Here is a 27,068-nt window from a genome sequence, read left to right as displayed (position 1 = left end):
AATGGCAGAGATGATTAATGACTTCTTTGTTTCAGTCTTCACTGAGAAGTCTGAAGGAATGTCTAGTATAGTGAATGCTTACGGGAAGAGGGTAGGTTTAGAAGAGAAAATAAAAAAAGAGCAAGTAAAAAATCACTTAGAAAAGTTAGATGCCTGCAAGTCACCAGGGCCTGATGAAATGCATCCTAGAATACTCAAGGAGTTAATAGAAGAGGTATCTGAGCCTTTAGCTATTATCTTTGGGAAATCATGGGAGACGGGGGAGATTCCGGAAGACTGGAAGTGGGCAAATATAGTGCCCATCTATAAAAAGGGAAATAAAAACAACCCAGGAAACTACAGACCAGTTAGTTTAACTTCTGTGCCAGGGAAGATAATGGAGCAGGTAATTAAAGAAATCATCTGCAAACACTTGGAAGGTGGTAAGGTGAATAGGGAATAGCCAGCATGGATTTGTAAAGAACAATCATGTCAAACTAATCTGATAGTGTTCTTTGATAGGATAACGAGCCTGTGGGATAAGGGAGAAGCGGTGGATGTGATATAGCTAGACTTTAGTAAGGCATTGATACAGTCTCGCATGATATTCTTATAGATAAAACTAGGAAAGTACAATTTAGATGGGGCTACTATAGGTGGGTGTATAACTGGCTGGATAACTGTACTCAGAGAGTAGTTGTAATGGCTCCCAATCCTGCTGGAAAGGTATAACAAGTGGAGTTCCGCAGGGGTCTGTTTGGGACCGGCTCTGTTCAATATCTTCATCAACGATTTAGATGTTGGCATAGAAAGTACGTTAGTAAGTTTGCAGACGATACCAAACTGGGAGGGATTGCAACTGCTTTGGAGGACAGGGTCAAAATTCAAAATGATCTGGACAAATTGGAGAAATGGTCTGAGGTAAACAGGATGAAGTTCAATAAAGATAAATGCAAAGTGCTCCACCTTAGGAAGGAACAATCAGTTTCACACATACAGAATGGGAAGAGACTGTCTAGGAAGGAGTATGGCAGAAAGAGATCTAGGGGTCATAGTAGACCACAAGCTTAATATGAGTCAACAGTGTGATACTGTTGCAAAAAAAGCAAACGTGATTCTGGGATGCATTAACAGGTGTGTTGTAAACAAGACACGAGAAGTCATTCTTCCGCTTTACTCTGCGCTGGTTAGGCCTCAACTGGAGTATTGTGTCCAGTTCTGGGCACCGCATTTCAAGAAAGATGTGGAGAAATTGGAGAGGGTCCAGAGAAGAACAACAAGAATGATTAAAGGTCTTGAGAACATGACCTATGAAGGAAGGCTGAAACAATTGGGTTTGTTTAGTTTGGAAAAGAGAAGACTGAGAGGGGACATGATAGCAGTTTTCAGGTATCTAAAAGGGTGTCATCAGGAGGAGGGAGAAAACTTGTTCACCTTAGCCTCCAATGATAGAACAAGAAGCAATGGCTTAAACTGCAGCAAGGGAGATTTAGGTTGGACATTAGGAAAAAGTTCCTAACTGTCAGGGTAGTTAAACACTGGAATAGATTGCCTAGGGAAGTTGTGGAATCTCCATCTCTGGAGATATTTAAGAGTAGGTTAGATAAATGTCTATCAGGGATGGTCTAGACAGTATTTGGTCCTGCCATGAGGGCAGGGGACTGGACTCGATGACCTCTCGAGGTCCCTTCCAGTCCTAGAGTCTATGAGTCTATGAGGTAATAGGAAGGGCAGGAGATGAAGATTAGTAGCTCTGTTTTAGCCATGTTGAGTTTTTGCTAATGGCTATGAATCCATGAAATGTTAGAGAGACAGACCAAGATTTTAGTTTGGTCAGAAGAAGAGAAGAAGATCCGTGAATCATCAACACAGAGATGGTAGTTGAATTGATGTTTATGGATGAGATTAACTATGGATAAGATGTAGAGGGAGAAGAGACGAGGCCCAAGGACATGCCCAGCGGAACACCCATAGAAAATTGTAAAGCAGATGAGAAGGATCCTCTGAAGAACCTCTATTTTACTTTTACCTATGGGGAAACTGAGACGAAGGCTAAGTGACTTATCTAAAGTCAGACAGCAAATCAGTGGCAGGCTTCTAGCAGTTTCCTAGTTAGCAGCTAGACAATGCTATCTTCCTGTAATGTGAGGTGTGGGTCTAGAATAGATTGCAGCACTTAAAAAGAATCTCTTTGGGTTTTGGTTCTCTCTAACTTACAGATGGCTTTGTTTAACACATTAAATTTAAGTAGAATTACACCAAAATAAAAGCCAGGCTTAGGCTAGATTTTTCAGTTAAAAACAGAGTTTTTAATTATTATTTGTCCTCAATGTTTCTATCTCAGAAGCCAACAAATGAACATTCATTCATCAAAAGTTGGTAAATAAAATGTTCTTTGTGAAATGCCTGCATATACAATTTTTACTTTAAAATTCAGATATCAGGTTTATGCATGGACTACTTCCAAAGAGAAACATGCCTACAAAAGGCTGTAATGTGGCAATGAAATGTCCTGCATGAACACAGGGGAGGCTTGCAGGAAAGAGTGTCTGAACTGGGCAGCTCCACGCTCCTCTCCTGAAGCTGACAGAAAGTCAACAGCAGGAGGATGGAGTGCAGATGGCCAGAAAATTTGCACATGAGGAGAGACACTGGTGCCTTCCTGAGGATGTTCCAACCTTGGAAGAATCAGGAAAGAAAATATATATAACCACTGCTGGAATACCATGTCCAGTTCTGGTGTCCACAGTTCAAGAAGGATATTGTTAAATTGGAGAGGGTTCAGAGAAGAGGACTCAGAGAATGGTTAAAGGATTAACAAACATGCCTTACAGTGATAGACTCCAGGAGCTAAATTTATTAAGATTAACAAACAGAAGGTTAAAGGGTGACTTGTCACAGTCTGTATGTACCTACATGGGAAACAAATACTTGATAATGGGCTCTTCAATCTAGCAGAGAAAGATATAATATGATCAAACGGTTGGGAGTTGAAGCTAAACAAATTCAGATTGGAAATCAGGTGTAAATTTTAACCGTGAGGATGATTAACCATTGGAGCAATTTGCAAATGATCCTGGTGGATTCTCCCTCACTGACAATTTTTAAATCCAGACTGGATGTTTTTCTAAAAGAATTATTTTGGGGATGTTCTATAGCCTATGACAGACATGTTACACTAAATGATCACAGTGGGCCCTTCTGGCCTAGGAATCTATGAACCTGTGAATCTATGAGTACTACTGGAGACACATCTTCCACAGCTGCCTTTCTCTAGAAGTCTGGGCTTTTAAGAAGCTGCTCAGAAACTGGAATGTTAGAAGTATTGCTGGGAGAGATGGCATGATGCAGGTGGGGTTCTAAAAGGTGCATAATAAATGTACTTTATTACATGTCTCAGCATGGTCGTGAAATGTATAGCACAGTGAGCTCCATCACATACCATTTATGTGTGACTATAAATGGTCACAGATATGGGCCTGGCCATATTTGCTGGAAACTTTAAGAAAATGGAACAATATCTAAATGTTGAGATTTGAACTTATTTATAGTGTAAATATTACATTATTATTTTGGGTAAAAATCCTGAAGTCTTCATTTATTATTATTGTTATTTAACATTTATATATTGTGCCACAGGTGTGTGTGGCTATTTACAGAGAGAATGAAGACCCAGCTCCTGCTCTAAGGCACTCAGAATGGAGGCTGAAGTCAATGGGAATAAGGACATCAGGATCTGTCTCATTATTCACATTATTATACTCAGAATCCCATCCACAACTGCATATGCGTCTGCATGTGCAAACACAGAACTGATAAGAAGAGACAGAGCAGTGTGAAAGGAACATTTTTCTGCCTCTACAGTATTATAAAGTTCACTTTCTTTCACCAGTCACTTTTTCTGTCTCAGATCAGAATCAACAACTTAGTGAGCAATTAATCTGAGCAAAATTCAGACTGTCCCAAACATTTCTGCACTTCATGGCACCCAACATGGCATCAATACTATATATTGATTGTGGCTAGGCATTTCATATTTTACCTAAGGTTATTGTTAATTATTATCAATAGTGTTTATTTGTAGAACAGCATTGCCTATGGGCTTCAGTAATGGATCAAAGCCTGGCAGTACTAGACACTGTACAAATACGTAAATAAAGAACCCTGAAGAGTTTATAATCCAAATATATGATGAGAGACAATAACAAGTGGATGCAACATACAGATGGAGAGCAAAAGGAAAAATGAGACAAACATGATCAGGATGGTCAGCAGTAGCTATGGAGATCTTTCAATATACTCCAACTACATCTCTTTAATGATGTAACTCGATGTGGTTTATCAAGAAAAGAATTCCAGTGCAAATGCCAATAAAATTAATCTAATGCAAATAAATAACATAACATATTAGAAAGAACTGCTAAGTGATCTTAGGGAAGTAGATTTATTTTTTATTTTGCTAGAGAACTAATCAAAATCCTGCAACTATTCCCAGTCTTTTGTGTGTTTCTATTTTTTTATTTTATCAGATAACTCAGCTTGTACATATTTTGACTTTGGATTTATTTTTATTAATCAATCAAAAAATTAAAGAAAATCAAATTTAAGACGCACACACACTTAAATATTTAAGAACATTGAGTCTATTAGCAAAATTCTTCTTACACATTATGACTATCCCTACTAACAATGCAGCAATAGTAGTTGAAGTTTACTGTGTAGTTTAGCAATAACACCATATGTCGTGTTTTTTGGGTGGTCTGTCACTACATAAAATGTACAGATTTGTTTTTCCTTGCTGTAGCTTGGCACTGCACATATTACAAATATATGGCAAAATCCTGCAGACCTTACACACAAGCGCAAAGATTGTAGCCTTGGGTCCAAATATTGTATAACTTTTCAAAAGCTGCTTGAGGCGTCTTGGCAATTTTTGCTAGTCTGCACTCAGGATTATGCACTAAAAGCTTTGCAAAGATGGAAGCAAGTTTAGAAAAATTTGATTTCTAGAGATGCAAGAATTAGAGTTACAATATTATTCATCTGATTTCCTTTTTAATGCAGTAGAGAAGAAATTTCACAGCTTCTTGCCAGTTACTTTTTTCTATGAAGTGCAGCCAACAGTATCAATATGAAATTTCAGTGGTTAAATCAACAGATTTTAAATACTTCTAGCACTTGCTAAGCAGCATCGGTATATCTAGTAAAAATGTATGGCCACTCTAATCCTTAAGAGCCACATAGTAAATATGCAGCATATTACATGCACTGGTAAAGTATTTGTGGGTGGGCAGGTTAATAAGAGTAATGATAACAGTGTTAATGGTTGCTTTAAAGAAGCTCATTTTAAGCTGAAATTTCTCAGACTTTTGTACCTGAGGTCTCATTTAGCAGAAATTTTATAGGCCTAATCCTGTAGTCCTAACAGGCAAAAATCTAATTATTGTCATTGTTTGAGCAAGGAGAGCAGGATTTGGGGTTTATCTATATAGTTACATTGCTTTATCGATTCCCTCAATTCCCCAGAATCGGGCCCCATGCTGAAGAGGGCCCCGCGCCCACACCTAAGGGGGCCCCGCTCTGATGGTCTTCAGCAGCATTTCAGCAGTGGGGGTCCGCTCCGGGGGTCTTCAGTGGCATTTCAGCAGCTGGGGTCCGCTCCGGGGGTCTTCAGTGGCATTTCGGCACTGGGGGTTCTGCTCCAGGGGTCTCTAGTGGTATTTCAACAGCGGGGGGTCCTTTGGTGCTGTGGAAGAACCAGAGCAGACCCCCCGCTGCTGAAGTGCCGCCGAAGCCCCAGACCACCGCCGAATATTCCAGTTGAGCCTTGCAGGTTATAAAGCCAGCCCTGGCTGCCAGCCTGGGGTTCCTTGGGGGTCCCCAGGCCAGCAGCGGGCGCTGAGTGGGGCTGGCGGCCAGGACCCCGGCTGGGAATGGGGCAACAGCCAGAACCCCAGAGCGGTGGTGGGCTGAGCCGCTCAGCCCGCCACCGCGTGCCGTCAAAAATCGGCTTGCGTGCCACCTTTGGCACATGTGCCGTAGGTTGCCAACCCCTGGTTTAGCCTGATGTACAAAGGAACTAAGGCTTTGACTAGCAAACCATCAGAAGCAATGATAACCAGTCTAAACCATTTAAAGATGAAAAGAGAGACACAGTGAGTGAGGCGTCTTCTATTGGTGTGAGAGTGAAGCTTTTGTGCTTACACGGAGCTCTTCTCCTAAAGGTCAAATGGAACTCTGCAAGAAGACAGGGGGTCACTCTACCCATGAATCGAAACAAAAGACTGTTCTCAGTATAACAGAGTGAGAGACAGGGCACTCTGTAGCCAGTCACCGAGGAAAGCCACTGAGCAGCATGGGGTGTCCATGAATATTTGGATCCTGGTTTGTCTGAAACCAGCCAGCTCTGGAAAGACAGATTTTTTTGCGGCGGGGGGAGGGGGAGATATCTACTTTATTAGCTAGGAAAGGTGAACCAGGTTCACGTTTTATGTTTTCTTTTGTATTGTAACCACTTGTTTTCACCACTCTCTCTTGTTTCCAGTTAAATTTTTATTCCCTCTTAAATACGCCCACTTTTGTTTTATTGTAAGCGCTCACCAAGTGCTGTGAGTGATACAGAAATGGAGGTTTATGGTAAAACCGGTAACCTGGGGTACACTGTAACTTCGGGTGTAGAGGCTCTGGAATGTCTATGAGTAGCCAGTGCAAGGGGCTGGTTATCACAGGGGAATGATTCAAGGGGCTTGGAGATTGGGGGTGCCTATTGTTAACCTACAAGGCGAAGTTAGGGCTGGCATGGACCAGAGAAGAGTGCTTGGGGGCTGATAGGCTGATGGTATTAAGGAATTAACCCCCCAACATGCACAAGAAAGGCTACCTCTTGCTGGAGGCAGGGGGTAACAAGGTGACTTACAGTACATTGCTTTATCAAAAATAGCATGATTACTCTTTTCAGAAATGATGCTTTGCTTTTACACAGGCATTCCAGCGGTGTACCTCAAATCCTTTTGGGTAAAATTCACTCCTTTCACAGAAAACCTGAGGATCTGGGCTCCATGTTGGTAGAATGCAGTGTGGCTGGAGAGGGGGGTGAAATCCAGCCTCCAGGGCCAAGATTCCATGTCTGTTGCAGCCCCTCCCTCATCACCCCCCCACCACCACCACCTGAGACTGCACCTAGGGGCTGCTATAGCAGTCACAGTCTCCCTGCCCCAGTTGTGTTGAGATTTGGGGCAACTGGACCCTCTCAAATGCAGATCATGGTCTATCCCTAATGGTCTATCCCTGTTCCATCCCTAATGTGGCCTTATGTGCTGGTCTGTTCAGGGCCAGTACAGAGATCCTTCAGCAGTAATGAATAAAGCAGAGCACAGGTTATCTTCCAAGCACTTTGCAACCATTAACTAATTCAGAAGAACTTCTTAAGATAAAACTAAAACTAACCTGATCTATCAAAAGTGTCATCAAATACAACTCTGCAGGTTCTCCCATTGTTCAGTATGGTCTTCGCTGCACCAGGATCATAACCAACAAACCAAGGCGGTAAAGAGGGGTCATGCTGGACCTCTTTGGAATTGATTTCAATAGGTGACTGATGGTCTCCTTTGGCAATAGGGTAATGTTTGTGCCAATGCTCAGGTCCTAGGAAGAAATGCAAAAGAATGTCATGAAAATCTCTTCCACCTAGGCATAAAAAGTTGGCATCTGTTTAATACAAATACAAGCAATGTTACACATCATTCATACATAGCCTCGCAGCTGTGCCATTCACTGCGGACATTTTTCCTACTTTTGGTTTTCAGATGGAGACATCTGAAGCATTAGCCGTGACTCCTCTAAGAAATTGTTTTTAGAGACGAACATGTTGCTTAGCCATAGGACTGAACCGCCCCTTACAGCCGGGGAGCTGCAGCCACCTGGATTGCAGCGCCCCAGGAGCTGTCCAGTATCCACTTTCCGGGTGAGGGGGAGATCGGACTGGGAACGCGGGTTGATCTGGCTGTAAAGTTGTGCCCAGATTTATTATCATGGAAGCAGAAGATGCAGGAGCCAGGAGCCAGCCCCCACCTAGCCCAGCCCAGCCCAGCCCCACTGCTTACAGCGTCTGCCAGACAAGCGGTGCCGGACAGATGCTGAGAGCGGAGACCGCCCTGCCCCTCACTCACCGTTGTCACTGTCATAGCCCCACTGGGTCATGCTCTCGGCGCGGGGTCTCAGCGCTTTGTGCCTGGGCTGCTCTGACCGCTCCTGCAGGACGGTGGCGCCGGCTCCGCCAGGGGCTTTTATAGGCTCCCGCCAACTCCGTGCCCCCGTTGAGGCCGCTCGGGGTGGAGAGGGACAGAGGGGGTGTGTGTCTGGCTGGTGCACAGGGGGCGGAGGGAGCGATCCCCTCCCCCGCTGGCCTCCACCCGCCACCTCTTCCCCGGGGACTCCTGGGGCCGGTCCAGGCAGCAGCCGGGCAGTCAGACCAGCCTGGGGCGTCTGTGCGCAGCGAGGGCCCTGATCGCCAGCCCGGGGCAGCTCGCTCTGCCCCGCTTCCCTGCCCGTCTGGCTCCCACCTGGCAGGCTCATCCCCCGCAAAGCTAGTTCCCTGCCAGCGCCGCTTGCTGCATCCCCGCGGGATCGTTAGTTTGTATTTGTAATGGAACGAGGAGTTTGTTTGATCCTTTTCCCACGCGGGAGCTGGGTCTAGGGAAGGGGGGGGGGGGGCAGGCACAACTGATGCTGAGCGGTTCACACATTAACCAGACACTCTTCGTGCTGCCCTGCGCCGAGACATCAAAGGCCCCCGCTGACCATACTGACCCCGCTGATCGTTTTTTACTTGGAATTGCCCACGTGCCCTGCGAAGAGTGGGGTGAGAACCCTGGTCATGAATGGCGGCTCAGCGTGCAGGCGGTAACGTGCATCGCCCCCCTGGCTGGGTTAGTGCCGGGGACAAGAGTTATCTTCATGGCTTCTTACTTCGGGACATTACACAAATCACTGCACAGAGCCCTGTGTGGGAAGAGCAGCGGCGGCTCCAGGCACCAGCGCTCCAAGCGCCTGTCTGGGGCAGCAAGCCCCGGGGGCAGCCTGCCAGGTCCCTGCAAGGGCTGCAGTCAGGCTGCCTCCACGGCTTGCCTGCAGGAGGTCCGCCGGTCCCGCGTGCTTGGGGCGGCAAAAAAAGCTAGAGCTGCCCCTGGGGCAGAGAGACTGACTTATACTTAACTACATGTCTTATACCACTCCCCTGTAGCGGTGTTCAAAAAAATGTCCATAGTGGCGGGTTTTGTTTTTCCAAGTTATTTAAATGTGTTGTGCATTGCAAACAGGGGACCGGGCTGGAATCTCTGTGGCATATTTAAATTTAAATTTCAAAAGTACAGCTGTCCTCCCTTGTACTCTAGTGACTCCAATCAATTTAAACCAGTACTACAAATAAATTACAATCTCAGTAAATGCATCAGTGGCAGTGCAGAGATCCCATAATTCATTAGACGTGTTATGTTATTAAGATGCTGCCATTGGCTGACTCAGACTGGCTTTAACTAATACCGTCTATTTCATGGTTCTTAGTCAATGTTTCACGTTTCACCATTAATTATTAAATGTTGTGCTCATTTTTTTTAAAAAAAAACAATCCATTTCCAGCTGAGAATAGTCTGTTAGAGTCAGGGACAATCTAAATTTGTGCCTTATAGTGAACTTGTGGAAAAAATTCTGGAGGGAATTTGAGAACGGAAACAGACTTCTTAACAAAGCTACTGTCTCCTCCTGCTGCTGTCTCCTCCTGCATGTGACATGGTAGAAATCATTTTCATTAGGGAAGGATTTAAAAATATAGATAGGAAGCATAAACTGATGGGGTTCCAATCTTGAAAAAAAAATCTTGCTTCCCACCCCTACCCGTGCTGTCAATGTGACTTGGTCAAATTCTTTGGCCAGGTTGAAAAAATGCAGAGTATTGATATGTCACATTGAGTAGACACTGTTACATCACTGCAGCTATCTGACTGTGCAGGCTGACATAAAGAAGCTGCTCCATGCTAATAACTTCTCCATAGCATAAAATTTATAGTGCCACTGCTCATGTTTTATCATGTTTGACAGCAGCTCCCATTCCGCTCTGGGTTCTGGTAGCAGGAGAAAAATGGCTATATACAGCATGGAGATGGCTCCTGGACAGCCAGTTTGCAACAGTAGGAGGGCCCAGATGGGAATAGTACCTCAAGGAGACACAATTTTTTCCCCACGTTGTGTTGATCTTAATTCTGGGGTTACAATTCCATCAGGGATGAGTTTGCTTTAATCCCTGCATAAACGCTATAGTGTCTGATTTGCTTCACAGCCTAACTGCACCAAGGCAACATTGGGAGTAAATATCCACTTTCCTAACCTTTTTAAAGGAGCTACTTTTTATAAAGAGGAATCCTATTAAGCTGCAAGATCATTATGCTATATGAAGGTAGTCTCCAAGAACTTCCTTCCATTCTGACTGCACTAAGTAGTGAGCTACATACCAAATTGCATGCAAAACTCTAATCATACTTGTTGACTTGCATGCAGCCTGCAGGTGAGTTACATATGTGGGAAACACACAGCCTGACCCAGAGCTCCCAGTTGGGAGTTGATTTTCAAGGCTCCACTACAAGAATAACCAATTAACTCTTTGCCAGTATAGTACTGAAATGGGGCATGAGTGAGGGCTGACAGCCTGAAGCTCAATCCATATGAGACATTATATTGGTAGGTAGGGGGATCAACTGGACACAATGGCAGAGATTGTATCATCTCCCTTGATTAAAGGTGTGTATTTGATAATCCAGTTTGCAATTTTGCCATCCATGATCTGCACTGGTTACTTACTGGCTTCAAGGTGAAGTTCAAAGTATTATTTTTGACCTATAAAGCTCAAATGGTCTGATATCTGCCTACCAGGGAGACCCTGGTTTCCTCCTACAATACTATTACAGCTATGATCAGCAGAGATGCCTAAGTTCAGAGTATCTCCAACTCAAGCTGGTGGGGAGGGGGTTGCTGGCAGGTCATTCTTGCATCTAAGAATTTTAATCTCTAGACTGCTAATTTAGTCTCTAGGCTGTTAATGTTGATTTCCCATAACTCTTAGAACACAATGGACGTTCCAGAAGATGGAGGAAAACAAACATTGTGCCAATATTTAAAAAGGGTAAACAACATGACTTGGCTAATTATGGGTCAGTCAGCATGAAATTGATCCTGGGAAAAACAATGGAATGGCTGAATGAGGGACTTAATTAATAAAGAATTAAAGGATGGTAATATAATTAACATCCGTTAACCTGGGTTTATAGAAAATAGATCTTGTCAAATTAACTTGATATCATTTTTGATGAGATTACAAGTTTGATTACAATTAGTGTTGACGTGATGTATATCAACTTCTGTAAGGCATTTGATTTGGCACTGCACAACATTTTGATTAAGCAACTAGAATAATATAAAAATCACTATGGTAAGCATTAGATGGATTAAAAACTGGTCACGGTGGATAATCAGCTGAACATGAGCTCTCAGTGTGACACTGTGGCCAAAAAGACTAATGCAATCTGTGGATGTGTAAACAGGGAAATATTGAATAGGAGTAGGGAGGTTATATGAACTCTGCATTTGGCACTGGTCTGACTGCTACCAGAATACTGTGTCCAGTACTGTTGTCCACAGTTCAAGGAAGATATTGATAAATTGGAGGGGGTTTAGAGAAGAGTCATTAGAATGATGAAAGCACTGGAAAGGACAAGGATGGGGCACATGACTTACAAGGAGAGGCTGAGGGAACTGGGCTGTTTAGTCTGCAGAAGAGAAGAGTGAGGGGGGATTTAATAGCAGACTTCAGCTACCTGAAGAGGGGTTTCAAAGGGGATGGAGCTAGGTTCTTCTCAGTGGTGTCAGATAACAGAACAAGGAACAATGATCTCAAGTTGCAGTGGGGAAGGTTTAGGTTGGATATTAGGTTGGATATTAGGAAACACTATTTCACTAGGAGGGTGGTGAAGCACTGGAATGGGTTAAGTAGGGAGGTGGTGGAATCTCCATCCTTAGAGGTTTTTAAAGCCTAGCTTGACAAAACCCTGGATGGGATAATTTAGTTGGTATTGGTCCTGCTTTGAGCAGGGGGTTGGACTAGCTGACCTCCTGAGATCTCTTCCAACCCTAATCTTCTATGAACATGCCTTATAGTGAGAGATTCAAGGAACTCAATCTGTTTAGTCTAACCAAAGGAAGATTAAGGGGCTATCTGATCACAATCTATAAGTGTTTATATGGGGAGAAGAAATGTAATAATAGAGGGATCTTTAGTCTAGCAGGCAAAGGAATAACAAGACCCAGTGGCTAGAAGTTGAAGCTACACAAATTCAGACTAGAATAAGATATAAATTTTTAAGAGTCAGAGTAATTTACTACTGGAACAATTTACCAGGAATTGTGGTGGATTCTCCATCTCTGAAAATTTTTAAATCAAGATTGAATGTTTGAATTTAAACAGGAATTAATTCATGAAAGCCTGTGATATACAGGAAGTCAGACTACATAAGCACAGTAATCCCTTCTGTCTTTAATTAAGATATTAATTTATTCTCCTAGAGAGGCCCTTGACTTTGGAATTAATTTCCTCCACCATTGACAGCCCAAAAGAGCCCCAATCTGTTGGCCTTGAGGGCACATTGCAAAACCTATCTGTTTTCTCAGGCATTTGGAGAATGGGCAGACAAACTAAGAAGAGACTCTAATGTGGGCTGAGTGGATTTGTTTGTTCAGTTGCTTCAACTGGCTGATTTATTTCTCTCTGAGGCTTTGCTGATTGTACTGGCTTCTTGTATGTTTTGCATTTGAAATATGTTTTATATGGTGTGATACCTACTGCTATTTGGCAGGTGCTCTTTATTGGTACTGACAATTAAAAATAAATACTTAAAAAAAAACCCAGATAGCATTACAGCAGATGCTGTTTATTCACATGCCTCCTTTTGAAAACCCTATTAAGCTATTTGGCTCAATAACGTTGTGTAGAAGCAAATTTCACAATTTATATATACCTTATATTTAAAAGGGTTCCCTTTTGGTTTCAATGTGTTGCCTCTTACTTTCAAGGGCCATATTGTTTTTATATAATGAAGTCATTAGCAGTGGATCACCATAAAAGGTAATATGTCCTGGTAGTGGAGATTGGAAAGGTGTCTCAAAAATGGTACTGCACATATGCTCTTCATTTAGGCATGATTTTTCTTTTGGAGAAAGTACACTCTCCTTGTACCTCTCAGAATTAGTAAGATTAAGCATTTTTTTTTCAAAAAGAAAACATGCCTAATAGAGAATTTATTAATTGTACATATACAGCTGTGTGTATGTCCACAGTGCTTTACAGCTACTTAATGATGCTACACAATGACAAAACTTTTCCCCGAAGATTTTCCAGTCTAAAGGTACAAACACACCAGTGGAGAAACAGAAAGATGTGGATGGTCTTTACAGCCACAATGCTTCACAGTACAGGTTCATTTTCCCAAATTTGTTGAAGGAGAGGCAGAGTAGTGACATGCACTACTTGGAAAGCTGCCCTAAGTGTAAGAGTAGTAAGAAATAATATACAGAATTAGGAATAATAAAAAAGAGACAAAGGCTATATTTTCAAAAGCATTAAAGTGGCTTAGAAGCTTAAGTCCCATTTTCAAAATTGATTTGGGCACTCCAGCTCTCAGGGTACATCTACACTGGCTGGTGTGGGTCAGCTGACTCAGAGTCACTGGGCTCAGGCGGGGGGCTAAAAATCGCTGTTTAGATGTTCAGGCTTGGGCTGGATCCTGACCTCTGGGACCCTCCACTCATGCAGGGTCTCAGAGCTCAGGCTTCAGTGATTTTTCAGCTCCGGGGCCTGAGCCCTGTGAGCCCAAGTCAGCTGACTTTGGACAACCACAGATTGTTTACCTATGTGTAGACATACCCTAAGTCAAGGGCGGCATGTATAAGAGGCTTGGGGAGGCTTAGCCTCCCCATAAAAGGCTGGCCATGCAGGGGGCAAGAAATGCCAGATGTATAAATGACTCAGAAGAAAGACAGATGAGAGAGAACATGAACTTGGAGAACACAGTGGTTGAGGCAGGATGTTACAGTGATGGCACAAAGCTAGGCAAATGTTCATAAAAGCTGACCCTTTAACTATTGCTTTGGATAATACTAAGGTATCAATAGTGTTAAAAAGCCCACGGAGAGTCAGTTACACCTGTTCATTGCTATATATTAAACAATGTTTGAAAAGGGTTATTTAAAAAAAATAAGTAGAAGGTAAAAAAGAAAAACAAACTGGAAAGAAACACACATCAGAAAAGAAACCCCAGTATTTTATGGATATCAATAGTTACTAAGGCCCAAATTCTGCCACATGTAACACCTAGGGCACCATACAATGCCCATTGAAATCAATAGAAAGATTCCCTTTGATTTCAATGAGTTTTGGATTAAGTCCATAAATAATATGGCAATAGGGACTTTATAAATATCAATAGACTTTAAGGCCAGAAGGGATGCAGCCATCTAATCTAATCTATCAGTCTTGGTACACATAATGAAGTTTTTGGCATTGGAGCACAACACAAGTTGCTACATAGATATTTTCCCCTGAGTGCTTCAATTTTGTTGCAATTTCAGTGAGACAAATGTTCAGCTGTGTATCTTTCCTGTGGAGTCTGGATCCCTATATCAAAGGTGAAGTTAAAAAAAAAGTTACAGGTCAATTTCTGCCCTTTAAAACAAGAACATAGGAATTCAACACATAGCACCCCAGAATTTCTCTAACTAGTTGACTACTATATTTTTGCAACAGGCATTCACTTATATGGCACGCACACTGAAATCCAAGTCTCAATACAAGAATGAAAATGTGAGCTGAGCTTTCTGCTTTTATAAACTCTGGCACAGTCTGACTCAGGGTAATCCAGGAATGAAAATCTGATCTAAGCTGTTTGCTTTTATAAACTTCAGACGTGTCTGCTCTTAAATTCCAGTAGATTGGCAGCTCTTCTCTGCACAGGTAGAGCTTTTTGTCTCATGTTGATCTTCAATTGTACAGTTTAGGGTGACTATTCAGTCAACTGGGAACAGATAAAACTGAAGGGTATCAGAACCGTTCGGAAAAAAGTGCGGATGACTACAGGGAAAGTCAGTATTTTTCCCTAGCCATCAACCCTAATTGTCTTGCCAGAAATATTAAGGTGAGTACCAAAATACACATATAGAAAAGCTGAAACTAATCCCTACATAAACCGTAACAATGGTCCCAACTCCCAGTCTATTTGTGTCTCTTACAATGTTCACATTTCCTTTTGAGGTGAGCTCACTTGATCATGTTAGGCATGATCTTTAGGGGAAGGCACTTTGGGGATAGATGCTTACGTGCAAATATATTGTTAATTTGTGTGCTTTCAGAACTGTAAGACATATCCTGCTCCTATTTTGTGCAGCTGTACAAGGACCACAAAGTATTAGAACTGACTGCCATGGGGAGTGATGGGGCAGTCTGTGAAGAAGCTTCACAGAAGGAATTTACAGCTCTTACATGTCCATGAAAAGTGGTCAACAGAGGCACCCTCCATGGCAGTGCACAGGACAGTCTGAGTATGGGGGAATGGCAGGAGACTGGATCTGCAGCTATGAGGATCCACTGACCAAAGCCCCTGTTGTGTTAGTGGTGATGGGGTCAGTGGGTACAGAGACTGCTATAAGAAATAGATCCTGGAGTGGGTGTGCTTATGTTTCACAGACCATCACCAGAGAGCAGAGGAGGATTCCATTCATATCAGCCCTTACATAGCTCCTCTGCAAAAGTCCTTTTACTTGCACTTTGCTCAGGGGACCCAAAATTAGAACTGTCATTGATTGATTAGCAGAATATCACTTCTATATTTTACCTCTCTTCTTCATTATTTAAAGTACACCATAGATATACACCTCCCTCTACAGACACATGAAAGACAAGATCCCTAATCCAGGAGCCAGCAGTCTAATTTGGACAAGTACACTAACAATTCCAATGCAAGTGACCAAGGAATATTGCTGGATAAGAGATCAAAGTTGGATTTTCTTCTCACACATATGCTGTTTAGACTTTGCAATGGTGGATAGATATTTTTCTCAGTAATGTTAATCACTGTTAGAATGAGGACTGTGACAGAACAGTGAAAAAGAGCCAGAAAGCTCATATCAGATTGGCCAGTGTGAAAAAGACACAAATGGCTAGATTCACAAAGGCTGAGTTAGGCGCCTTGGTTCTCTGTGCAATGAATGGGGAGAGACTCACAAAAACCAGCAACCCAAGTGGCTTCCTGCCCGTGGGTTGTGCCAAAGCCAGGGGTGTGTCCTAAAACCTGCCCACCTCAGGCACTTCGGTGCCCAAGTCTCGGCTGCAGGGAGGCACCTCTCTCTGCTTGAGATTCCCAGCTGCAAACCCTCTCTTGGCATTAGGTAACTACACTGTTCCTGAAAGAAGCTGGGGAAATGAGGAGGAGGCCAGAGTGAGCAAGGCATGCAGATAACTATTCATTAGAGCATGCATGTGGGGAGACCTGGGATCCAGTCCTCCTGCGCCACTGACTCGTTCATTATTTGGTCACAGGGGAAGAGCTTTAACAGAAAATCCTGATATCAGACTATCCCATAGCCTACTGGTTAGGGTATGCTCCTAAGTGATAGCAGATCACTGTTCAAATCCCTTCTCCCCTTCAGGTAGAGGGGTGATTTAAACCAATGATCTCCCACATCCCAGGTGGCTACCAAAACAACTGGGCTAAAAGTTATGATGGGAGGCCCCCTCCCCAGGTGCTTTGTATGAGCTTGCCTTTGGGAGCCTTGCAGGGTGAGTTAGGAACGCCTATCTTGCCCTGGTTTGCACATCACCTTGGGATTCTGGCTTCCAGATGTGTAGACTAAGGCTAAAACATGCATGAGCCGAAACAGAAACATAGATGCCTAGGGAACTTTTATTGCAAAAATGTAGGCACTGAGTGAGTTTAAGCATCAAAAGATATGGCAACAGCTAAGTGGGGGTCTTGTGAATCCCAGTGGGGCCTGATTTCTGGGATTTAGGCACATAAAGTATCAATTAGGCACCTAAGTCCTTTAGTGAAGCAAGCCCAAAAATGCCTATGTAGAAGGCCATCTATTTTCATAGGTATATGAGGGTTATATTTGGCAGTAGTAAAGACATGGAAACCCTGTTAACAGCCAGATCTGCATCCAAATGCCTGCCAAAACAAACAAAGGAGTACGTATAAGTTATGTTACCCTTATAGAGTACAAAGATATGCTTAATAGTCCAAGTTACTCACTTTTTTTTCAAGAGAGATCAGAAATGAGCCCAACAAAACAGCTGCTGAGACCCTTTCATCTCTGGCCTCAGAATTTTCCCACTACTGTTTGATTGAGAACATGAGCAAGAGGCTGTTAAAGCATTGTTCAGCCAGGTTAGAGGGTCAAATTGCAGCCTGTAAAGATTTTTAACATGGGATCATGTAGCTCTATAAATTCATCCCAATATCTCACTCAGACTATGCATGAACATTAACCTAGGAGTCCTCATATTACTTTTATGAACTAGTAAAGAATAGTTGTCCTTCTGATATAAATGTATTATTACCTGCACTTCACACATTTCACATTGCTGGGATTTGGTCCTCTGCTGACAATTTATACTGCTTTGGTGATTCCTATTATGAAAATGTCACAGGAGAAGCATCAACTCCTGGTACTATTGAGCTAGAAAGATCAGGTCATTTGCAGGAGTGGCTTGTAAAGAATCTCATTCCTTGTGTATTCCTTTAATGGCACTAGATTCAGCAAAATATATGGCAATGGTTTGAAAACTTAGTATTGAAAAAGAGAAATACATGTTTTCAATTCACAAAGGAATTGCTGGTATTATCTTACCCTTTATTACATGCCATCAGTTAATGTACTGTCTCACTTTTGTTTTTCGCACATGTGTATAAATCTGACCCCCTACTGCAATTTTAATTCATAAATCTTAGCACAGGTGTTAATCCCTCAGAAATGGTTTCTTCCTCACATACTGAGAGACAGAAACATTTATGAGATCATCAAATTCCATTTGGAGCAGCTCATAGTTGTTTGGTCATGATAAACAGGTGGCTTTAGCAGTCTTGCTGAGAGGCACATTTAATCTAATTCATGCAGAAAAAGAACACATAATAGAGCCATTTATGGAAATAAGGGATACATTTTAACTACAAAAAGAAGAGTCACACCAACTCTTTTTCTGAATTGTTTTCTTCCTCACATTTTATGGTTTTGACTTACATTTATTACTCTTTTACCTTTGCATTTCATCATGAAATGAATTGGGCAAAATAGAGAATGTGATACCTTTAGTTGGCTCAACAAATAGTCATACTAAAATGTTTTTGGCCCTATTCCCAAATATCCCTTCTTCAGATATTGGCAACAAAGGACCTTTTTGGTTCAGAAACTTGTCATGGATTATTTGTCAACCCACGATCCATCTTGTACCCTTCCCCTTTTTCTTGCGGGCAAATATTTTCTGCAAGTCATGAAAATAAGATATTCCAGCTGCCATCATTGTTTGGTTAAGAAATGACCAGCCTTGAAAGCTTAAGCAGAAGATAAATACCTAATGAATTTACAACTGTGTGCAGCAAATATTTATTCTGTTAAACCTCTCTAGTGCTTACGGTCAATGCACTATCCAACAGAGCAGTTTCCAGAAGAAATAAAATATCAAAGGTCAGCAAAACAAGCTCAGTTTAAATCACTGCCAAGTGACTTAAGAACTTGTAAGTATGTAGGTATATAAAAACCACCTCACACTCCTAAATCCCTGAAGTATCTGAGTATATCACAACCATTAGTAAAGGGACTATTTTACAAATGGGGAAATGAGACACAGAAAGTTTAAAGGTGGGATTTTAAAAAATGACTAATAAGATTTGTGCTCCTAAATCACTTAGGTGCTTTTGAAAATACCAATTTGCCCACCCTTCCACAGGAAGTCTGTGGAAGAACAGGATATCAAATGCAGCTCTCCTGAGTTCCAGTCCAGTGCCTTAATTAGAAGGCCATGTTTACTCCCAGAGAACATATCTGCATACAGTAATACTGAATGATAGCACTGTAACAGATAGACTTTGGTCACAGATAAACTTCTGTTTCACCAAAAAGATCAAATTTGCTACAATGACAAAATGGGATAGGAAGCAGGAAAGTGGAAGCAGGAGAGGAAAACTGTGGAAGTAATTAAATAGAGCCAAGACTACCACCTATTTCAGCAGTATTACTACTGATTAGGTTTAAAGAATGTTGGCAAGCTTGTTATCTGTGATTTTACTTGCAGAGAGGAGAATGCTCTACTTATTCCTATTTTTTTTTAAAACAAGAAACAAAACAGGGTACCAAATAAACTGTAGTTTGAATACATGCTAAGTATAGAATATATAGCTTCTTATAACCCACCTTTGCATAATTACTGCAAAACACAGTCAGTACAATGATGATAAAATGTAAATGCTGAAGATGGTTGATTTACAGAGAAGTCCTGGCTGCACCCCTTGCAGCAGCAAGAAGAGGGGAGGTATAAGAGTTACTACACTGTCTGTATACCATTTGATACTGGTGTGATCTTGCCTTAATTGATCAGCTATATTTGTTTTAAGGCTATTTTGCACCATAAAGTGGTGCAAAGTGACTGTACTGCAGTGCAGAAGATAGCCCAATATTCTTATAAAATAATCCAGGCATAATGATTCAAAAAAACACTGCAAATATAAAATATCCTTTTTATGTAACAGCTTTTGTGAGAGAAAAAAATACAACAGAATGGAAAATGATTACGCAAAATAGGAGTGGGACTGCGACAGTTCATGGCACGGTGCACATGGCATGCCTGGCAGTTTGAGAAAGGCATGTCACACTGTGTTTTTGATTGAGGAATGCCATAGTTAGGAGGTATGTCACAGCCAAAGAGCCAGATTGTCACTGTCTTTCACTTCACTGAGCTGCATGCCTGGATATGGAAAGCATGGTAGGCGTGGATGGAAATCCCATTAACAGTCAGATCTTTGTAGGAAGAGCTGGCAAACCAAAAAGGGCAGTATATGGGGATAGGTTCTGCTGCCTTCATAACACACTGAGATTTACCAGTTTATTCACATTTTCTTTTTTGACAAACAGCAGAATCTACCACACATAGACAAAGATTAGACAGATCTTTTCTATCCCTTTTTATTTCAGTGGGCATATAGTGATATATTGTTAACACAGTACATAGCCGTGGACATGCCAAATCCCATCACAGTTATGCTACAGTTCAGTAACCAGTCCATCACCTAAATTCATTTTTACTCAATAAAAGGTAAACTAGCATGAAAAGAATAAACATCAGTTTATTTAGCATCAGCAACTAAGAGGCAAAATAAGAGAATTTTCCCTGTGAAATCTGATCAAATGAACATATAATAAAGAGAAGATCAGAATCAATGTATGCATCTAATCAATGAATCAATACATACATATGGGACTTCTACAGCATAAAATTTTTATCCATTTAAGGCACAGCTTCCAGATTTGATACAGTGAACATCATAATCACTGTAAGTAGGTGACTGTTACACATTTGTCATTGGAATTTGCTTACATGACATGTACACTGAAATCCAAATCTCTATTCAAGAATGAAAATCCGAGCTAAGCTATCTACTTTTATACACTCTGGCACAGTTTGACTCCAAATAATCCAAGAATGAAAATCTGACCTTTTATAAGCTCCAGGCGTCTGCTCTGAAATTCCAGCAGACTGGCTACTCTTCTCTAGCAAGGTACAGCTTTATGTGTCTTATTGACCTTGAACACTACAGTCTGACAAGAACGTTTAAATAGGTGAGAACAATTCAAATCAAACCACAGAAACATTCAACTAAGGCCAGAAAGACTAATAAAATATGGAGATAGAGCTGTCAAACCACACTGATGACATTATCCATGTGGAAACATAGAAAAAAAAATCTTAGTTTGCAGTATATCTACTGATACAGCAGATTAGAAACTTTTGCCTTTGCCAACCACCTCAGTAAGGGCATGTTGAATGAAAAAGGAGTATCTCAATAAAGGGAAGGTTGTACAAAGTGTAACACAACAAAATCCAAACAAGATACATGTGAGGTGAAGCAAACCAGCTTCTGCTCTAGCTAAAATTTATATATGGGGAAGCGGCTGGTGACTGGCTGATCCATGGTCTCTAGAGAGAACAACATTATGGTGGGAAGGTCAGTTGTGGTCCCCTAAACTCTCATTCTAGGAGACACACTTCCTGTACATTCTCCCTGGGAGACAAATGCTCCTCAATGAGTAACCTTTAAGAGATTCACGCTCCACACAGGCTCCCAGTTTCTGGGACACCCCTTTCCCATGAAATGCCTGACACCACACATATGCACATAAGATATTTGCCTTAACCGATATCCACAAACATCTGTCTCTAGATTCAGCAGTAGATCAGGGCAACTCTAATCACTCCTTCACCATGTCCTTTAGAAGATACTCCTCATTCCCCTCTAACTTTCTGTGGGGGCTGCACATGGCTCTGTTCTTGGTCACATTTTCTTCCCCTTCTACATTCTATCTATGGGTAATCTCATCCGCAAACACAAATTCAACTCTATGCTGACAACTCACGTCTCCCTCTCTCTCTCTCGCTCTCCTCCAGACATGTCTCTTTCTGTCCAGACTAAAATATCTGCTTATCTCTGACACATTCCCATGGATGACCTATGGACGTCTCAAGATCAACATGGCTAACACAGAGTTCTTAATCTCCCTCCTCTCTCCCAAAAGCATCCTCTCAGCCTCCTTTCTTGATTACTGTGGATAAAATCTCCAATCTTGCTGCTCACCCAGCCCCATAATCTGGGCATCATCTTTGCTTTATACATTTCTCTAGATCCTCACATTCAGGCTCTGTCTAAATGCAATCTTGCTCCTCTGATATCCATTCATAATGGTGTTGCAAAGATCATTCTCCTAGTTTCTCCAGAGTTTACATTTGTGTAAATACACTGATGTCAAAGGAGTTACTACCAATTTATTCCTATGTAACTGAGAGCAGGATTAGGTTGTGGATTATAGGGCACATCTGCACTATACATATAACCATGTTTAATGTAACTGTCTTGTTACATGCCATTGGAATAACAATTAACCTGGTTTTTCATGTCTAGCACAGCCGTTTTTACTGTCTGTTCTCTCCCTCCTCTCCATCCTCCTATTTTTTCCTTCTATCCACATTTTATCTGCTTCCTTCTCCTTTCTGCACATTTTTTCCTCTTGCTCTGTGAAGGATACCCTTTGATCATCTTCCCAGCCCCGCATTTTATAAAGATTATCCTGGAGAAACTCCTTTCATTTAAAGTTTTTCTTTCCCTAGAAATTATTTGGAGCATTATACACACAAACACACAAAAGATTGGGGCTTGGCACTTGCTTCTGGTTGCTGGCTGCCAAAGCAGGTTTGTCTTAAATACCTACCAACCTATCAGTGCATTTCTCTTTCTGTGAAGGTTGCAGAGCTTTGAGTGGAGCAAGATAACAACATGCAACACATGTTCAATGTATGTTTGCAACACACCAAAAACCAGCAGCCCTATAAATTTGGCTGAGACGGGGAAACATCTATCAACATTGTCTTTGAACTTTATCTAATCTCAGATGCAGGGCTGGTGCTACCATTAAGGTGAACTAGGTGGTTGCCTAGGGTGCCAAGATTTGGGGGCACCAAAAAGCAGTGCCCCCAATTTTTTTTACAGTGGTTCCTCCCCGAGCGTGTGGTCGCTGCTCCACTTCTCCCGCCTCCCAGGCTTGCAGCACCAATCAGCTGTTTGGCACAGCAAGGCTGGGAGGAGAATTAGAGTGCTGCATGGGCTCCCTGGGCCGGGGAGGTGGGGAGCTGCCGTGGGGAGGGGGCGCCTCAGGGCGGAGGGGGAACTGCTACAGGGCTCCCCATCCCAACTCACCTCTGCTCCACATCCTCCCCAAGCATGCCACCACCGGCTCTAATTCTCCTGCCTCCCAGGCTTGCGGTGCCAAACAGCTGACTGGTGCCTCAAGCCTGGGGGGGGGGAGAATTAGAGCAAGGGTGGCGTACTCGGGGAGGAGGCGGAGCAGAGGTGAGCTGGGGTGGGGAGGTGCTGCACGGCTCCCCGGAGGGGTGAGTTGCCATGGGGTGTGGGGGCACCTCAGGGCAGAGGGGGGATGGGGAGCTGCCACAGGCCTGGGCTGGGGGGGGCGCAAGGTACAAGTTTTGCCTAGGGCGCTAAACTTCCTTGCACCAACCCTGCTCAGATGTGACCCTGATATATCAGACCCAAGAGGCAGACACCTACATTCAATTATTTTCATATATATTTATTTCCCTGTGACCTCTCTGAGCAGCAAGTTTCAGTGGACACTTGTCATTCAAACACTGTCTGTCACTGTAAATATTGAACTTTCAGTGGGACTACCCACATGCTTAAAGTGAAGTGTGTGAAGTACTTTGGAGAGTGGACCAAAGTACTCAGAACCTTACAGGATTGATCCCAGAAAGCATAAACATACTGATTAACTTTTTGATACTTTAGTGGTTTTAAATGTATTGGATTTAGATGCCATCATGGTTGGTCCAGATAACGGGAAGAGAGTATTTTCTGAGTACGCCACAACGCTTCCTAATTGCAGGTTGCTTCACCATAAGAACAAACAGTATGGGTGGCCTTGATGTGCTGAACTAATGGGGAGCTAGGACATTTGGGCCAGCCACTGTGGTTGGAGGCTGGGACTGGTGTTACTCTTTGTGCTGCATTTGTACAGAGTTACAGGAGCAGGAAAATTTGAACAGGCAGCAGTATGCCAAGGAATGACATCAACACACTCCCTCTGTTATTAGCTGGTGCTTCAACTAGTGCAATGGCAGCAGTGACCGGACTTAGAGTTTGGATGTGGTAGTGCAATATTACTGAGCAATGAATATGTCAGTCTAGGTCAGGGGTCGGCAACCTTTCAGAAATGGTGTGCCGAGTCTTCATTCATTCACTCTAATTTAAGGTTTTGCGTGCTGGTAATACATTTTAACATTCTTAGAAGGTCTCTTTCTATAAGTCTATAATATATAACTAAACTATTGTTGTATATAAAGTAAATAAGGTTTTTAAAATGTTTAAGAAGCTTCATTTTAAATTAAATAAAATGCAGAGCCCCCTGGACCGGTGGCCAGGACTCAGGCAGTGTGAGTGCCACTGAAAATCAGCTCGCATGCCGCCTTCAGCACCCGTGCCATAAGTTGCCTACCCCTGGTCTAGGTGCTTATGTTGTTGTCCTATGAGTGCCACTATCAATAGTCCCCAGAGCTATCACGAACCCCAAACTTCAGCACTCCAAACGCCAGTTCCTATACTGCCCCACCCACAGCTATAATAAACATCATGATATCTATTATGGCTGAGGACACCTTTTCTTCCTCACAATCATCATCAGCAGCCCCCTTATCAGAGGAGAAGGAGAACAAAACCCTTGACCATATAAACAGTGTCAGAGTTAAATCTGGTGCAGAGGATCCTGCTCAGTTCTTCATAAAAGGGGCAAATGGTCCCTTGCTGGGTCTTTCACTTTGTGATACTAAGTTGAATTACATTGATTTTTATGAGGCATTGGTTGATACTTCAGTTAAAGTCACATTTAGTGACAGAAATCTGCTGCTGATTTCACTTTGCTGAGCTCAGATTTGCTTGTTACTCTCCTTCATCTGGAAAGCAAGCAAGATGCTCATCATACTATCAGATTTAGTGCACACTGATGGCTTAGCCATTTTTAGACAGGAGGTTTCAGATAATTGCTAGCACAACAGTCCATCTACCAGCAAAAATGAATGCTGAGGTGCTTGCTGTGCCTTGCTATGGCTGTCAAGTTGTTGAATCAATCCCCCTGTCGTGGTTCTTTCCCTACTCTGAACTTTAGGGCACAAATGTGGGGACCTGCATGGACACTTCTAAGCTTAATTACTAGCTTAGATCTGGTAACTCTGCCACCATCCAGAAATTTCAGTGTCTGGATCACTTCTTGTCCCCCCCTAAAAAAACCTTCCCCTCCCCGGGCAGCCTTGAGAGGCTTCACCAATTCCCTGGTGAACACAGATCCAAACCCCTTGGATCTTAAAACAAGGAGAAATTAACCATCCCTCCTCCTTTCCCCCCACCAAACCCTGGTGAGTCCAGATCCAATCCCTTTGGATCTTAAAACAAGGAAAAATCAATCAGGTCCTTAAAAAGAAAGCTTTTAATTAAAGAAAGAAAAGTAAAAAAAAAATCATCTCTGTAAAATCAGGATGGAAAATACTTTACAGGGTAATCAGATTCATATAGCCCAGAGAAGCCCCCTCTAGCCTTAGTTTCAAAGTTACAGCAAGCAGAGGTAAAATCCTCTCAGCAAAAATGGACATTTACAAGTTGAGAAAAACAAAATTAAAACTAATCCGCCTTGCCTGGCTACTTACAAGTTTGAAACATGAGAAACTGATTCAGAAAAATTTGGAGAGCCTGGATGGACATCTGGTCCCTCTTAGTCCCAAGAGCGAACAACACCCAAAACAAAGAGCACAAACAAAGACTTCCCTCCACCAAGATTTGAAAGTATCTTGTCCCCTTATTGGTCCTCTGGTCAGGTGTCAGCCAGGTTTACTGAGCTTCTTAACCCTTTACAGGTAAAAGAGACATTAACCCTTAACTATCTGTTTATGACACCCCGGCTTCCTTGTTACATACGCAGTATTATCCTGTGGGATAGTTGGGAAGAATTAGAGTTTTAGAAAGACCTGAATACAGATCACTTTGTGATGACCTGTCAGAGAGATCTGGGAAGTTGGCCGACTGGCTCACAGTTACTTGAACATGGCTAGACATTGCTTTCATCACAGTAAAATACCCATTCTAGACTGATTCTGACAATCATGCCTTTCCCTACAGAAAGATCAGCTACACCGTTATAGATGGGAGATGTACAGTTTTGAGGACATGAGCCATGCATTGAGTTGAGTTTTAAAACTAGTTAGAAACTGAATAAAATGTTGTAATCTAGAGAAGACCTTACTGATTCTTGTTTCACTACTCTAAAAATATGCTAAATTGGAATGGAGAAAAAAAAATACATCAAAATAAATTAAGAATCCCTAAGGAGGAAAAACCTGTAAAAAATCTTAAAGCAATCAAAGCTAAAGCCTTTAGACTACTGCAGTATATATTACTCACACTTAGCAACACCTCATGCAGATGTCTGTGATTTTCCCCCAGTACATCATAATTATACAGAAAGGAACAAGTTCATCATTTGGGCATGAATAGAAAACCAGCACCCCTCACTTCTAATCCCAGTTCCAACACTGACATTCTCTGAGGATTTGGGCATATCACTCAGTCTCTTGGTGCCTCAGATCCTCTGTCTGTAGAAGGAAGATAATAATGTTTCACCTATTTCACAGGTATCAGAGGGGTAGCTGTGTTAGTCTGGATCTGTAAAAGCAGCAAAGAATCCTGTGGCACCTTATAGACTAACAGACGTTTTGGAGCATGAGCTTTCGTGGGTGGATACCCATTTCTTCAGATGCATGTAGTGGAAATTTCCAGGAGCAGGTATATATAAGCAGGCAAGCTAGAGATAACGAGGTTAGTTCAATCAGGGAGGATGAGGCCCTGTTCTAGCAGTTGAGGTGTGAAAACCAAGGGAGGAGAAACTGGTTTTGTAGTTGGCAAGCCATTCACAGTCTTTGTTTAATCCTGAGCTGATGGTATCAAATTTGCAGATGAACTGAAGCTCAGCAGTTTCTCTTTGAAGTCTGGTCCTGAAGTTTTTTTGCTGCAGGATGGCCACCTTAAGGTCTGCTATAATGTGGCCAGGGAGGCTGAAGTGTTCTCCTCCAGGTTTTTGTATGTTGCCATTCCTAATGTCTGATTTGTGTCCATTTATCCTTTTCCGTAGAGACTTTCCAGTCTGGCCGATGTACATAGCAGAGGGGCATTGCT

General features: G+C 42.3%; 1 protein-coding gene across 9 annotated transcripts in view; it reads right to left on the bottom strand.

Annotated features, from left to right (window-relative positions):
- Positions 1–27,068, bottom strand: part of LOC115646922 (carbonic anhydrase 3-like) — a 98,981-nt gene that overhangs the window by 25,253 nt on the left and 46,660 nt on the right. For 8 of the 9 annotated variants that reach the window (XM_030553385.1, XM_030553386.1, XM_030553379.1 and 5 more), the window contains one exon: positions 7,426–7,623. In XM_030553385.1, coding sequence (XP_030409245.1) covers positions 7,426–7,623 — 198 coding nt within the window. Of the gene's footprint in view, positions 1–7,425; positions 7,624–8,147; positions 8,953–27,068 lie in introns of those variants that run through there. The other variant, XM_030553377.1, reaches the window with a different exon arrangement.

This window comes from Gopherus evgoodei, chromosome 2, assembly GCF_007399415.2.
Source record: "Gopherus evgoodei ecotype Sinaloan lineage chromosome 2, rGopEvg1_v1.p, whole genome shotgun sequence".
Lineage (NCBI taxonomy): Eukaryota > Metazoa > Chordata > Testudines > Testudinidae > Gopherus > Gopherus evgoodei.
This window is presented reverse-complemented; position numbering and strand designations above follow the sequence as displayed.